The 16,513-nt window shown below is 40.5% G+C and overlaps 1 protein-coding gene across 4 annotated transcripts in view; it reads left to right on the top strand.

Annotated features, from left to right (window-relative positions):
- DYNC1I1 (dynein cytoplasmic 1 intermediate chain 1) overlaps positions 1–16,513 on the top strand; it is a 298,287-nt gene that overhangs the window by 56,325 nt on the left and 225,449 nt on the right. For 2 of the 4 annotated variants that reach the window (XM_059396813.1, XM_059396814.1), the window contains exons 5-6: positions 281–340; positions 15,678–15,793. In XM_059396813.1, coding sequence (XP_059252796.1) covers positions 281–340; positions 15,678–15,793 — 176 coding nt within the window. The remainder of the gene's footprint in view (positions 1–280; positions 341–15,677; positions 15,794–16,513) is intronic. The other 2 variants (XM_059396815.1, XM_059396816.1) reach the window with 1 other exon arrangement.

Raw genomic sequence — 16,513 nt, 5'->3', positions numbered from 1 at the left:
TTGAGTAGTTAGCTTTGGGCTTCCCTCCGTGAAAACACTCACAGCTTCCGGTACCAAACAGACATTCAAAGGGAAGGACAATTCCTCGCTTTCTTTTGTCACTTGATATTCATGGGGTCATCCTTGCACCTGGGGATGGAGGGGCGGGGGGAGTGGGGAGATGTTCTATGTATGTACTGTATATGCCATTGCCTTGATGAATGACATGGTTTGGTTTGGTTTGTTTTCCTCCCCTTTTGTTAATTCTCTGTGTTCTTTTTCCTTTGTGCTGCACGATTAGGACCCTGCAGTGGGACACAGACCCCTCAGTGCTCCAGCTGCAGTCAGACTCAGAACTTGGGTATATGTCTGCTCTTTTGTTACTCCTTTTATTATTTCTTTGCGACACTTGTGTTGAAATGCTGGAGCTGTCGTTTCCCAGGTTTTCCCCCCTTCTGTTGAGCTTCCAGTTGGAGAAGTTTATTTCCTTCCATTAGTTTCTGTATAATGTGAAACCTTGAAGAAAGTCTCTCTTTGTGGAAAACACCACAAAAAGTGGCTTTTGATTTCTCTTTCTAAATTCCTATTATCGCAAAATGTTACTTCCCTGAAACCAAGATACAAACATACACCCACACCTCGGCTTCAAGCTGGGGCATGTGCGTTCTGTGGTGGGAGCTACACTTGACTAGATCCTAATCATCCTTCCCCTCTACTAACAAGTTGCCTTGGGTTAATTTTTGTTTAAAATTGGTATTAAAATGTCCTGTCTTTGTTTGTTTCGTTTTCTTTTCACTTTTTTGGGGACTCACAATAAGCATTTAATTTTAAATAAGTTTGAACACGTAAAGGTTCCTGTTTAAAGAAAAAGCAGATTTGTTGCATTTCTCAGTATTAAGAAGTTGCAAATATTCTATGATGGATGAGGTCTTCTATATTAAAAAAGATTTTTTTCCCCCTGAAGGAAATATACCGTCCCAGGTTAAAAGATAGCTCCAGAATGGAAAATTTTTCCCCAAAGAATAAAACACAAAAGTCTGTCTTAGAAAAGGAGTTTACTTCTCTTGTAAGATGGAAGTTAGCTGTCGGGGTGCATAATACCTTTGCAGTTGGGCATTTGTACCAGCTCATGCTCAAGCTCAGGAGATCCGGTTCGTTTGTGTCTCTTCCCAACTTTGCATTCAGTGAAATCAGCCATGGTGGGAGTAGTTACACCGTAACAACTGGCAAATGTCACAAACCAGGGGCACACTCCCTTGTTTTCGCAGCCGTTAAGAGACATTTGCCAGTATGCCACCGGGTACCTCCGAATGTGACGAGCACATTTTATTACAGTGTTTTACAAGAGTATCATTTTTCTTCTTTCTATATTTAAGCCAATGCATCTCAAAGTGGGTCTTTATTTGTTTATTTAGTTATCATTTATTTTGATTTCCCGAGATTCCTGGGCACATTATCTGTGGGTTTCTATCAGTGTCCATGCCTACTATAGGTGGACACGAGGTTGGAGGACTGTCTGGGTGTCAGGTGAAATGTCATCTGTCCCTGGCCCTTTGTGTATGTGAGAGTTCTCAGCAGACTCACAACACTGCTAAACCAAGGAAATGCTCTAACGCTTCAAGTAACTGAGAGCACTCTTCCAACATCACTAAATTCTTGGCTATTTAGTTCTTGGAGGTCATTGTATATCATGTTTCAATTTTTATTATTTGAATAACCAAGAAATATGGCTTAAATCAAGCAAAGGAATATGAACATATAGTGTGTTACAATTCAGAGGAATTTCAGAGTGCAGTCCTTCAGTATTTCATTGTGTTTTTAAAAAATGGATGCTGGAACTGGCAGAGACTCTAGCCTATGCACTTAACAGATTTTTAGACAGATTGTGGCCTTGCTAAATTACACTTGCTGATGTGGAACAGTTGGGAACTTTCCCATTTAGATGTGTTTTCCAAGCAAAAATTCAGTTGACTATGCAGATTAAAACTTGTGACTTATTCTGGGGAGATGGCATATCTGTGGCTCCCACCTTGCCTGCCACATTTTACTTAAGATCAGGCCCAGAGAGTCAAAGAGAGAGGAGAGATGAGATTTTCTCAACCACGGACTGGTCAATGGTGGAGAACTTGTAAAGAACATGCAGAGAGGAGATTATTTTAGTCAGATTATAATTTTAAATACCGATCAATGAAAATTTCCCATTTCTGATAGTCCTTATGTGCAGGGCAGCCTTCCCCTCATACACAGTTGGATAAGCTATACTTCAGGCAACAAGATTTTTCTAGAGATAATTTTATTTCCTCTTCTTGATCCTTGGCATGGGGTTGATCATAGCCCAGAGCTTCATCTGTCACCAGATTCCTCTTTTAATTTAAATATAGTGGACATTTAAAAAAACAGCTTTATTGTAGTATAATTGACCAAAAAATAACCACACACATTTAAAGTATTCAAGTTGAAGTAACATGTATGCACATCTATGAAACCATCACCATGACCAAGATAATAAACATATGCATTATCCCTATAAGTTTCCACATACCCCTTTGTTATCCTCACACTGCTTCTCCCCATCCCCCAAAACAGTTGATCTGCTTTCTGTCACTATACTTTCATTTACATTTCCTGGAATATAGAATAAATGAAACCATGTGGTAGGTATGCTTCTGACTGACTTCTGTCACTCAATAGCTATTTTGAGGTTCATTCATGTGAGGTGTGTATCAGTAGTTCATGCCTGTTCTGCTGAGTGGTCCATCATATGGAGAGGCCAGTTTGTTCATCCGGACACTTTTTTTTTTTTTAAGATTTTATTTATTTATTTGACAAAGAGAGATCACAAGTAGGCAGAGAGGCAGGCAGAGAGAGAGAGGAAGGGAAGCAGGCCCTCTGCTGAGCAGAGAGCCCGATGCAGGACTCGATCCCAGGACCCTGAAATCATGACCTGAGCCGAAGGCAGTGGCTTAACCCACTGAGCTACCCAGGCACCCCATCCAGCCACTTTTTGATATGTGTTTGGGTTGTTGCCAGGTTTTCTGTCCATTACAAGTAAAACGGATGAACCTTCATGTACAAGTCATTTTATAGACATACACTTTCCATTCTTTTGGGCAAATATCACCAGATTGAATGGCTGAATCATACAGTGGATGTACATTTAACTTAAGAGATGGTCAAGGTATTTTCAGAGTGGTTTTAGTGCTACACATTCTTACCAGCAGCGCATGAGATCCTCAGTCCCTCCCCATTCTTGATGACACTTGATTTGGATTTTTTTTTAAATTATTGTTTTGTTAACCACTATTAAAGGAGTGTAGTAGTATCTCATTGTGGTTTTAATTTGCATTTCCCCAGTGACTAATAGTGTTGAATATCTCTTTATGTGTTTCTTTGCCACTTGAATATCTTCTCTGATGAAATGTCTGCTTAAATCTTTTGCCCTTATTGTTTATTTGTTTTCTCATTTTAGAATTTTGGGAGTTCTTTACATATTTTTTAATTTATTTTTTCTTCATTTAAATTCAATTAACCAATATACAATACATCACTTCTTTACATACTTTGGGATACAAACCTTTATCTGATAAATAGTTTGTAAATATTTCTCTGCATTTGTGGCTTATCTTTTTCATTCTCTTAACTGTGTCTCTAAGAAAACAAACCTGTTTAATTTTGACAAATTCCAATTTACAAATCCGTTCTTTTATGGATCATGCTTTTGGTGACATAAATTCAATATTCAGGGATTTCTTAAATAGATGGTGGAATACAATTTCTTATGAAAGCATTTGAGTTTGGGGTTTTATCGTGGGGGGAAATTTAAAAATACAAATTCAGTAACTTTAATAGTATGGACCTATTGAAGTGATCTGTAGTTTTCTGAGTGAGCTTTGGCAGTTTGTGTCTTTGAAGTAATATGTCCGTTTTATCTCCATTGGCAAAATTATTGACCTAAAACTGTGTTTGTATTCCTTTATTATCTTTTAAATATCTGCTGAATCTATAGATATTGTCACCTCTCTCATTCTTGATATTGGCAAATTTTATCTTATGTCCTTTTTTCTGGTATGGTAGAGATTTATCAATTTTATTGATCTTCTTAAAGGACCAGCATTTGGTTTCATTGATTTTCTCTATTTTTCTATTTTCTATTTCACTGATTCCTATTCTGATATTATTTCTTCTGCTTACTTTATATTTAATATGGTTTTCCTTCTTAAGTTTCTTAAAGTGGAAGCAGAGGTCATTGACTTGAGATCTTTCTTCATTTCTAATATAGGTGGGTAGGGCTAAAAAATTACTCATAAGTACTACTTAGTGGCATCTTGCAAATTTTGGTATATTTTTGTCATTTTAATTTAGTTCAAAATACTTTCCAGTTTTCCTTTTTATTTTGTCTTCAACTGATGAGTTATTTAAAAGTACGTTATTTAGGGGGTGCCTGGGTGGCTCAGTTGGTTGAGCAACTGCCTTCGGCTCAGGTCATGATTCCAGACTTCCAGGATCGAGTCCCGCATCAGGCTCCCAGCTCCGTGGGGAGTCTGCTTCTCCCTCTGACCTTCTCCTCTCTCATGCTCTCTCTCACTCATTCTCTCTCAAATAAATAAATAAAATCTTTAAAAAAAAAAAGTACGTTATTTAGTTTCCACCTATTTGGGGACTTTCTATAGATCTTTCTGTTACTGATTAATTCAATTTGACTGTGGTTAGAGAACATATTTTTAAAAAGAGTTATTTGTTTACTTATTTGAGAGAGGAGGCAGGAGAGGGGTAGGGAGAGGGAGAGAAGGAGAGAGGCAGACTCTGTGCTGAACCCAGAGCCTGACATAGGGCTCGATCTCACGGTCCTGAGATTGTGACCTGAACAAAAATCAAGAGTCAGCTTCTTAACCTACTGAGCCACCAGGTGCCCTGAGAACATATTTTGTATTATTGGTGTCCTTTTAATTTGTTCAGACTTACTTTATATTACTGAGATTCTTTGGATCATTTGGTGTACAGTTTTCAACAAATCTAGAAAAACCCGACCATTAGGTGGTCAAATATTCAATTTTTTTTTTTTCTCTTCCTGCTGCTCTTCTGGGAACTCAAATCACATGTACATTACAGAACTTGAAATTTTCCCACAGTTAGATTACTCTGTACTTATTTTTCTTTTCTATCTGTGTTTTATTTTGGATAGTTTCCCTTGTTTTGTGTGTGTGTATGTGTGTGTGTGTTCACTACTCTTCTGTTTTGCAATATTTAGTATTCCATCAAAACTATTCAGTGAATTTTTAATTTCATACATTGTGATTTTCAACTCTAGAAGTTCAATTTGGGATTTTTAAAGAAAAACTTACATGTTTCTACTTAATTTTTAATACTTGAAATACAGTTTTAGTAACTGCTTTGATAGCCTTGCTTGTTAGCCCATCATTTGTATTAGTTCTGGGTCAGTTTCAGTTGACTGACTTATATCTTTTCATTATAGTCCTTTTTTCCCCTGCTTCTTTGCAGGTCTGTTTATCTTTGGTTGATGTCAGACATTGTGAATATTGTTAGGTATTGAATGTATTTGAATTTCTATAAATCTTCTTGAGATTTGTTCTGAGGCACAATTAATTCACTTGACAATGGTTTGATCCATTAAAGTCTTTCCTTCAAGATTTGTTAGTTGGGACTGGAGCAGGGCTCAGTCTAGGGCTAATTAGTTCCTGCTGTTGAGGCAAGACACTTAATGCAGGTTCTACACAATGGCCCCTAAATCTTGTTTTCTAGCCGAGTGGGAGGGAACAGGTAATAATCCTGTTCCTGTGTGAGTGCCCAGAACTCTTACCTTTGATTTTTTCAGATAGTTCTTTCCTTGGCCTCAGATAGTTTCCTCACACACTTGCGCTGAGTCAGTACTAAGCTGAATCCCTCAAAGGCAACCCTAAGAAGATCTTCGGAGTTTTCTCTTTGTGCAGTTTAACTTTCTATTATTTTGTCCTGTCAATTCTAGCCTCTTTGGTCTCCCTAGACTCTCTGCTCCATCTCCTGAACCTAGGGAGCCTGGTAGATTTCATGTGGATTTCTTCCCTGCATCATGGCCTGAGAATTCTCTCAATGCAGTAAGTTGGGCATTTACCAGAATCATCTTCTGTTTCCCCTCTCTTGTACATCACATTTCTTTGTTGCCTGACCTTCAGTATCTTACAAACTGTTGTTTCATTTAAATTGCTGCCCCCCCCCCTTTTTTGGTTGTTTCAGGTGGAGAGTAAATTTGGTTTCTATTACTCCAACTTCACTAAAAGCACAAATATTATGTCACTTGATTCTGATTTGTATAATATCTTGTATGTTTACTAGATCAGTAAGCAAATGGCAATGTAGAGAGATAAGAGAGATGATAAGGCATTCAGAAAAAAAAGCCTCAAGAAAATTATGAATAAAATGAGAATGTAAGTTTGACTCTGGTGTTTTTTTATTCTTTTGCTTTTTGATTTTTTTGTTTGTTTGTTTGATTTGCTTTTAACCAGGCAAATACTTATGACAGCACCCAAAATGCTTTACTCTCTTAGGCTATTGTGATAAATCAAGTGAATTGAAGATGATAGAAATAGAGAATGAAATGAGAGGATAAAAAGAGTAAAAGGTCACAGAATAGGAGAAAAAAAAAGTCTGAATAGGCTGGGAAGTGAAATTTGGGGTTCCAATAGAGAAATTTGAAAAAGGGATTATATCTCAAATATTTCTGTTGTTTTATGAGGAAAACTTAAGTACAAATGGCACCGTGAGATTGTCAGTCTTTAAGGAGATGTGCTGAGTCAGCATAAAGGGTGTGGGGCTAGGACGGAAGCAAAGATGCTCCATGATGAATAGACATCAATGAGCAAATGGTATTTTGTGGCCCTTCACTCAAAACTTAAACCCAATAACATACAGGACTGTTTGGTGCCTTCTGATTTTATTGACCCCTCACAATTATATTTCCTCCACATCGTAGTTTCTGCCTTTTTAATAACACCCAATCACACTTTCTACAGAAATGGAGAGATAGAACAGTAGCTTATAATGTGCGTGTGTGTGTGTATCAAAGGGTAATGGTAAAAAGTATTTCAGAATCTCTAAATAGAGAATAAATTTTGATCCATGAAAAACCTTAATAAATTCGATTTAACAGACCCAGTTACAATTTCGTCACAAGAGCGGGAGAAGTGCTTTACTTCCTTCCTTCCTATGCGACTCGTTTAGCCAGTCCTCAAACCTTTCTTGGGAAGCTGCCTGCTATCTGCCAGACTTTGTTCTATGTTCTCAAGAACCTTGAGTTAGCAGTTAGAGGATAGTTTCTGTTTCACAGTAGCAGCAGGATTTTCATAAAACTATATTCTTTTTTTTATTCCACTTCAGAAAAGTGAATATAGCCAGTTGGCAAGAGTGTGTGCTTATACTTTGGTACTAAGGGACTTAAAGTATTGTATAATTTTATAGCTTGATATTGCAACAGCGGCCTGCTCATGAATATGGAATCAATAAAAGGCCTTTTCTATCAAGATTTTATCATTATTTAACTTTTTACGTAATATTAGAGAAAACACACTTCTGTGCCTTCTGTCCTTATAATTCTAAGCTTTCAACTTCCTGGTCCAGACAAGCTCAGACTATAACCAGGACCATTCTGACTTCTCTCTCCTCCCGGAAATTTGCAGGATTTACTCGTGGTATGAAATTCAAGGCAAACCCTTTGGCTGTGCCTGTTGACTGAGCCAGACTTGACATTTGCTTCTGTTCAGGAAAAATACTTCAGCTGCCAAACTAATATCTCTGCACAGTAAGAAGTAAATATCATAGAAACGAAATAAATACCTCCTCAGATGATTTTTTAAAATGCGAACACAGAAAATGGAAACTCCTCTTTTTTGAAGTAATCAGAGAAGATCAGCCCTCAGGTTGCTTCCCAGTCCTTGGGGGAAAACACCCACTCGGAACCCAGGTGATAAACAGAGTGTGGGGAGAAGCTGCAAGGCCAGGTTCACTTCCATTGGGTGATGCCCCATTGTCACCTTTCCTCTATGTGGTGTCCCCTTCCCAACCGTAGGTATCAGTCCTCGAGATGTCACACCTTGACACCTAACTGCGACAGTGTAGTGTTTGGAGAACAAATTAACCTTTACCGTTGTTTCAACCTCTTCCATATTGCATGAGTTTTTGTGCCCTTGGCTCCCTCTACTCCTTCTATGGATGCAGCATTTTCTCATACGGGCTCTCATTGGGTGGCTCCAATGGCCATATTTTCTGTCTTGTCTTAGATCACATAGAATTGGAGAACCCTTCACCATAGGCTCATCCACTGAGGTACTCATCTTTAACCCCAAAGCCTGTCTTTCTCTGGATTCCCCTGTGTCTTAGAGTCACATCACTCACTTTTCCTCCCTTAATGAGGGCTTGAAAGAATCACCAATCGATTCCTTTTCCTGCACCCTTCATAAACTGCTAAGATCTACCCTTTATCCTTTTCCGGAGTCACCAAACTACAGGATGTCCTTTCTGTTCCCAGGGCCATCACCACCTTGGACCAAGTCTACATTTGTTAGACCATCAATCGCAAATCCAGTAACCATGTCTCTGTTTGCCTCCTATGAATTAATGCTTGCCTGGATTCTCTGGTTACTGAATCCATCCACCCTTTGTTTGTAGATCCTTTGTCAGTTCCCGTATACTCAGCTTCTAAGGTCCCACACATAGTCTCTGGTCCCTCACTTGTTAGAGACATTTAGACACCATTCTTCATGTGGTTGATATACTAATATTCCTTTGCAGCTGTCAGTTTCTATTAACAGTGACTGTCAGTAATTTCCTATTATCCACAGCATGAAGTTCAAGTTCTTTAACTGAAGATTTTAAGCTCTAAGAGTCTGGTCTCAATATACCTCCCTAAAATTGACCTATTGCTCTTCAGTTTAAAACTTCTCTTCTGAAAACCTAGTCTCTCCGGTACAAAATGTGAATTCGGTCACCAAGTCTTTGCACTGGACCAGCTCCTGCCTGTCCTTCAAGACTCACCTCAGACCTTTCAATTGCAGTGAAACTTCCTTCATTTATTGAAACACATAGTAATCTGCCCTTTACACTACCCTGTTCCACTTATTGTATGAATTACTCATATTGACTCTTATTATTTTCTACCTTTCATTCCTATTTGCCTTTTGATGTATATGTTCAACTTCTTTTTTCTGCCTGTAATGTTAGAATCTGGCATATTGCCATGCTTCCAAAATTGTTTGTGGTTGCTGATAATGTTGGTGGCTGAAGCAGTTCCTTTGCCAGTTGTCAAAGACACTGTACATACCCACGTAAGCTGTTTGGACAAGGAAGAACATGGAACCATTACCATTCTTGCCATCTTAAGGAATCTTCTTTGAGAGAAACCTCAAAGAATTTTAGAAGCAGCACTAGAAAAATTCTTTGGCAACACCATTAATGTATCATGGGATGAAATACTCACATGCAAATAAGCAAGAACAAAACCCAGCAGGACTGAGTGTGGGTCCAGTGAAGACATTCCTTTATTCCTTAGCCCTGACCCACTCTGGCATCTGGCTCAATAACTCCTTGTCTCTGAGAAGATCTGCTCCTGATTTGACCTGCATGAGTCCAAGTCTCTTCCCTGCTCCAGACTTCCCATTATCGCAGTGACCCTTTTTGGTTTCCTGGCTTTTGAGGCCACAAACTGGCTTTTTACCAGCTTAGGCTCCCGATTGCTACCTTATCCACAGTCACTCCTCTCCTGCCGCTGGATCGAATCGGTCTCTCATCTAGCTGTATGATGTGCAGCCACCGGACACTCTGAGATTATGATTAAGAGCCCTTTGTGATTCACAATTTGTAACTTTGTAGACCTGCTTAGGCACCTGAAATATACTTTTACTCTGGCTTTTCTGTGTCTTCGTACAGGTGTTTGCATTGTGACATTAGTGGAAAGAAAAATCTTACTCCTGTCATGCTCTGTCTTGCAGCTTTACTTCCTAATATTGATGATGAATTACAAAATGAATCATGCACTCTGATATAAACAGACCTTTAAGAATTAGCTGACGGTATCTGTGAAGTTCTTACGGCAGCCATCTCACTTAAAGCTTTGTCTGTATGAAGCCCGTTCTCTGATATCGTCGGGTTCCTTTATGAGTTCAGTGGAGACGGTACAGCGGTACGATGCAGGGGCATCCTCCCTTTTCAATTAAACTAAGGCCTTAGCCGCTAGGATTTGGCTATGGGTTGGGGAGCCCCAGGTCGATCTGGCTAAGTAGTGCAGTCTCTGTTCCCACACGTTGCCCAGTATTTCTAACTCAGTGGTACTCAGGCTTTAGTGAGCATCAGAATCACTGGACCCTGATCCCAGAGATTCTGTTCTGCGGAGTTCAGGTGGGGCCTGTGAATTTGCATTCTAACCTGTTCCCATGCGGTTCTGCGGCTGCTGGTCAGGGACCACACTTTGGGATCCACTGCTCTGGGACTTCTCCCATCCAGGTTCTCTCTAGATTTCTTAGACGTGGTCATGGTGAATCCAAATATAAGAGGCCTTATTGTACTTCTTAAGTGACATTGAATTGCTTTCTTATGGCAATTTAGAATATGATACATGTTTAATTCAGTACATTTAAAGTTCTATTAAAACCTCTTATTTTGGAATAAATTATTGAGGTGAAAAATATAGGGTATCATTTAATAATACGCCACATCTGCCATGGCATTTAACAGTTAGAGGCTCAAGGTACGTACATGATGCCTTCTTCCTTTTCCTTCTAGTCTTATCTCCCTTCCTCACACATTTATTTAGTGCCTGCTCTGTACCTGAAACTGAACTGAGGACCAAGATGCAGAGCTGAATCAATAAGGAATGAGTAAGTTTGCATCCTTGTGAGACATGGGAAGAGGTGACCGCCCTGGCCAGAAAGGGGCTGTGGTGGACATAGCTGCCCCACAGTGGTAAGATGAGGAGCTCTGCAGGAGGGGTGCTGGGTGGGCAGGAGAGCTATCCCAGAGTCAGGACCAAAGAGTCAGTATGGAATTGGTAGCCTACTTAGACGGAAAAGGAATCAAAGTAGCATGAGTGGTACAGTGGGTATTTTCTCCCCCCTCTTTTGCGGGTATTTTCTCCCCCCTCTTTTGCTAAGCAGTTTAATTTGCATTCTTGTAATAAAGAATTATGAACTGGTAAGTCTTGACTAAAAATAAATATGATGCTCAAAGTTCATACTTTTTTAAAAAAGATTTTATTTATTTATTTGACAGAGATACAGCAAGAGAGGGAACACAAGCAGGGGGTGTGGGAGAGGGAAAAGCAGGCTTCCTGCTGAGCAGGGAGCCTGATGTGGGGCTCAATCCCAGGACCCTGGGATCATGACCTAAGTCAAAGGCAGACTTAATGACTGAGCCACGCAGGCACCCTCAAAGTTCAGACTTTTAGAGAAAATAAATACTGACTACGTTATCTCTTAAACATAGTTTAGAACAATCTTGTCAGCTGATAAAATTGTAGAAATACTTTTCTGCAAAAGGGGAAGCTGAGGAAGTCCTAGATCACAGGGTTGTACAAGTGGATGGATTCTGGATCCCCTGACGTACAGGCCCAAAGATGTATTCAGGGCAGACTCAGAATTGAGGACTCAGAGAGCACACTGAAGAGGAAGGTCTTTGCTGTGGAAGGGTGCCACCTCCTGGCCAGCCTTTCTGAACCAGCTAGGACTGGGAACAACTGCATGGTTCTCACCAGGCAAACACTATCCTTCTTTTATGTTCTGATACTTGAGGCCTGGCCACGACTCAGGAATCCTCTTTCATGCTTATGAAATGAACACAGGTGCTTGGCCCTCCACTCTGTTAGGTTTTAAGAATGCACCTCACTAAGGCGATGCTCGTCAGGCACAAGGAAAAAGAGGAGAACAAGGTCAACAGAGAACAGTTTCTAAGAACATAATCCTTGGACTTGGAGTCTGATGGAGCCAAGGCCTGAGTTGGTCACTAACTACTTTTGTTATTTTGAGCAAATGACTTCACATCACTGAACCTCAATTTTCTCAGGTGTAAAATTGGAATATGATGTAAAATTATAACGAGAATAAAATAAGATATATATATGAAAATTCTTTATATGCATTATAACTACATAGTTACTAAAGCAACAGCAAAATAGCCACAAAGAATAAAAGCATCTGTTACAAAGGCAGCTTAATCAATCCAGAGACTGCATGGAAAGATACAGTAATCTGTCAAGATTACTGCAAGAAGTGTTATAAGGGATTGCTTTAAAATTTGAGACCAAATCATCCACAAGTTTATTATCGATGTATCCACTGATGGACACATTGGGAGGATCACGTGATCACAACTAGGCTTTTAGTTCTTTTTGATGGCTTGGGTGGAGTTGGGACCCTGAGCTGTCAACCACAGGGTCAGTGAGGGACTGGTTGAAACTTTTCAATAACTATTGAGAAAATAAAATATTTTGTTTAGTAAGAAAAGCTCACTTATACAAGATAAGTTTTGAAAGCAAAGAAGTTTCACAGTAAAAGTGCTTTCAGTTAAAGGAAAAGAAAATACTCTTCCAACCAGCAAAAACTACACATGTGCCCATACAAGAAATTAGTAGTGTGATTCTTAGGTCTCATTGACAGAGGAAAACTCCAAAGCTTTTTTTTTTTTTTTTTTTTTTTACATAGAGAGAGAGAGAGAGATCACAAGTAGGCAGAGAGGCAGGCAGAGAGGGAAGCAAGCTCCCTGCTGAGCAAAGAGCCGGGCATGGGGCTCAATCCCAAGACCTTGAGATCATGACCTGAGCTGAAGGCAGAGGCTTAATCCACTGAGCCACCCAGTTGCCCCCCAAAGCTTCTATCTTAAAAAGTCTTTTACTTAGAGCATTAATAAATCTACCTTCTCTGATTTTTTAAAACAAATGTAAGCATTATGATAATCAACCAAAAAGATAAATTGAGAGTAGAGACACTTAAGCCAGGAGCTGCTTACTATGTGCCAGGCTCAAAAGTAAGTGCTTTGACAAGTTTTAGCTTCATTCACTCTTCACAGCCACCCAGTGATATATACCCATTTTATAGATAAGAAGCTTGAGGCTCAACAAGTTTGTCACTTGTCCAAAGCTTGCATTGGCCGTTTAGCTGGTAAGTGGCCAAGCACAGATTTGAACTGAAATTCGTTTCTCAATGAGTACATGACTTAACCCTTATGCTGTACTGTTTTACCAGTTGCTTTTGATTTGCCGTGGTAGATTATCAAGTTACATGTCTGCTGCCTATTTCCAGTGCCTGCTGCTGGTTATCCAACAAGATAGGCCTACGGCTTCCCTCCTGTTAGTTAGAAGCCCTGGAATCCCTGCCTGCAGGTGTGGGTAACTTCTAGTGCCTTGCACAGATGCCCATAGAAGTCTAGGATCCGGGGTGATCTCTTTATACCAGCGGTGACCCCAATGGAAATGGTGGGATCAGTGGGGCACCTGGGGGGCTCAGTGAGTTAAGGGTCTGACTCTTGGTTTCGCCTCAGGTCATGACCTTGGGGTCGTGGAATGGAGCCCCGCATGGGGCTCTGCGTTCAGCATGGAGTCTGCTGGAGATCCTCTCCCTCCTCCTCTGAACCATACCTTCTTATAAGTAAAATCTTTTTGTAAAAGAACTGAAACGGTGTACACCGTTTCCTTTAACTGTTCTATTTTCTCAGTACACCTGTGTTGGATATGTGCACATGTCTCTCTGCCATCTCCTTCCTTGAGTGAGGCAGCCTGTCCTCGCGGGCCTTCAGGAAGCTGCTCTGGGCTATGAAACAGCAGGAAAGGCAGCACCCCACCCATCCTGCGGTGTCTACTCATGCTTTGTTTTCCAATTGCTTCAAGAAAGACCCATTTCAGCAAAGAAAGTGTTCTTCTCTGATGTTCAACTAAAACCTGAATTTCCCACTTTGAAACCTTGAGACTTTTACTTTGTTTGGCAACTTCGTTTCTAGCATATCTGTTTATTTTCTGCTAATTCTGTGTGAGGAGGTTGCCTAGAGGGTCAGGAACCCAGCGTGACCCTCTTTGGGGGCCCAGACTTTGGAGTGAATGAGGCCCGTGAGGCCCAGGCCTGTGTGGGGCTTGTTGAGACTTCAGAGGGGGCCAAGCAAGCTTGTTGTCTAAACCTGTGTCTGTTTGGTCTGCTCTGGGCACATCTTAGCCCTCGGTTGTGTGAGTGACTCACAGAAAAGAAGAAAATTTTGTTTGCCTAGAATGCTTGGGAAATCGTACATGGACGTTTCTAGCTGTGATGTGCGTGACCTTTCATGTTGTTATTACTACTAGAATCAAAAATACAATGAGTCTGTGCCATCTGCTAGTAATAATTAGAAACAATAATATAACTAGAGATGGGTCCTAGAAAGCTAGGGAATGTAGTTGGGATTCCCTCTAGAAACTGATGAATTGTGTGTTTTCGCCTTCACTCCTTTCCCACAGAGACACTCGTACATACTCTATGTCCAGAAATTTTTAAGAAACATGGTAGAATATGTCGCATGCTTGTACTAAATCTATTGGTGAAAACTAATGTTCCAGAAATTGTTTTAAGGTATATGTGTAAATTATGCACATATGTGTACATAATATATATGTAGTACATGCATTCTATGCATGTAGTGCAGATACAATCCCAATAGCAAGTACTAGTAATCTCTCCATTTTATAGATGACAAAACTGAGGCACAGAGCAGTTAGGTGTCTTGTTCAAGATCACACACAGCTTGGAAGCAGGGGGCTGCCTCCATGATTTGGAGGTTTCCTGGCTGACTCGGGAGGCACTTTAGATTTTTGCAGTAGCTCAGAATTCACCATTAAGAACCCTAGGGAAGAGTTGGCTTGGTGGGAAAGGCACTGGAGCAGGACAGCAGTGTTTTGGCCTCGGTTCTACCATTTGTGAGTTGCATGTACTTGCACTTATCTCTTACACAGCACTTCCCTTTCCTCATCTGTAATGGAAATGGTGATAACATCTTTCCCTCCGCCTCACAGAGGTGTCACAAGGACAGATGATACTGCAGATGTTAAAGACCTGAAGTGTGACATAAATATTCAGAAATGAGTTTTCACATGGTCACAGAGTGGTTGGGGAATTTCAAGCCAAACCTTTATCACTCTTAGCCCAGCGCCCTCTTCGCCCCCTATGCTATGGCGATATCTTTAAGCAAATTCGCATGCTGGTCGCTGTTATCTCCATCTTGGAGAACTGAGAAGTGCCCCACTCCCCCTTGCATGATCCCCTCGTTACTCTCATGGCAAACATGCTACTCCACTCAGAAATCATCTTTCTTTTCTTCTGACTTGACAGTTATTATTTTTCCTTTGTCCATGGCATATAACAGGCTAAGATTTCCTATTACCAATGAAAATTCCCTTTATAAATTTAAATCAGGCAAAATCAAATGTGCTCCGAATGGAAGGGGTCTTCTCTGAGCTAGACCAAGATAGAGTGAGGGTCAGCATGAGGGACCTACCTGACATCACCAACAAAGTAGGACCAAAGTGGGGCAAGAAGCCACATGCCCCAGATGCCATCCTGAGGCCTGTTCTGATTTATGGCCCAGCCACTTGCATTGAGAACTTGTAGGCTGAGATTTGTGTTGGTCCTGTTTGTTATTACTGATCGCTCTTCTGCAAGGAATGTCTTCCTCCCTGAGCTTTTGTCCTTTGTCACTCACAGGCGAAGACTGCACAGGCTGGGTGTGTCAAAGGTTACCCAAGTGGATTTCCTGCCCAGGGAAGTCGTGTCCTACTCCAAGGAGACCCAGACTCCCCTCGCTACACATCAGTCTGAAGGTAAACTCTGTCTTTTGTTTGCTTTCCATATGATCTCTGGGAGAAATTGCCAGTGTCACATCCTTCTGGTTCATTTTATATCTTACCATAACAGATCTTCCCAGGACATAAACATAATGACACACTGTGAAAGTCTTAAGACTCCTTTGGCACAGATTTTAAAAGCTCTGGACAGGGAGCCCAATGGTACGCCTCCAAAGGACCCGTGAACTTTAAAATGGATTACTTAGGTGACATTTTTGTCAAAACTGTATGAAGGGGGAAAAGACATATTTACAAGGGAAGATAAATTAAAGATGAAAAGGCCTCAACTCTCAACTTTGTAACATACTAGAAACTTTTCTGAATTTAATCAGTAAGAACAGTGTGAACATTAAGAGGCATAATTTTCAGGAGTCAGCAAACAGCAGCACCTGTTCCTCAAAATCAAGTGTTTTGGGACACAACCACACCTAGTCGTTGGTGTCTGTAGTCTGTGTGGCTCCTTTCTTGCTGTAATCGAAGGGTCGAGAAGCTGTGACAGAGCACTCACAGCTCACACAGCCAAAAATCTGGCACCTTATAGAAACACTTGGCTGATCCATGATTGACTTTGCCATTCAGATGAAAACACATTAGAGTTTCTTACCATTTAAAATTTAAAACCAGTTAAAATCTCTATGTTTCTTTGTGCCTACCGGAAAACATCGGGTGGAAAATTCACATGCACATCCCAGTCAG

Source organism: Mustela nigripes, chromosome 4 (assembly GCF_022355385.1).
Source record: "Mustela nigripes isolate SB6536 chromosome 4, MUSNIG.SB6536, whole genome shotgun sequence".
Classification (NCBI taxonomy): domain Eukaryota; kingdom Metazoa; phylum Chordata; class Mammalia; order Carnivora; family Mustelidae; genus Mustela; species Mustela nigripes.
Note: the sequence above shows the minus strand (reverse complement) of the source record. Positions and strands in the feature narration are given on the sequence as shown.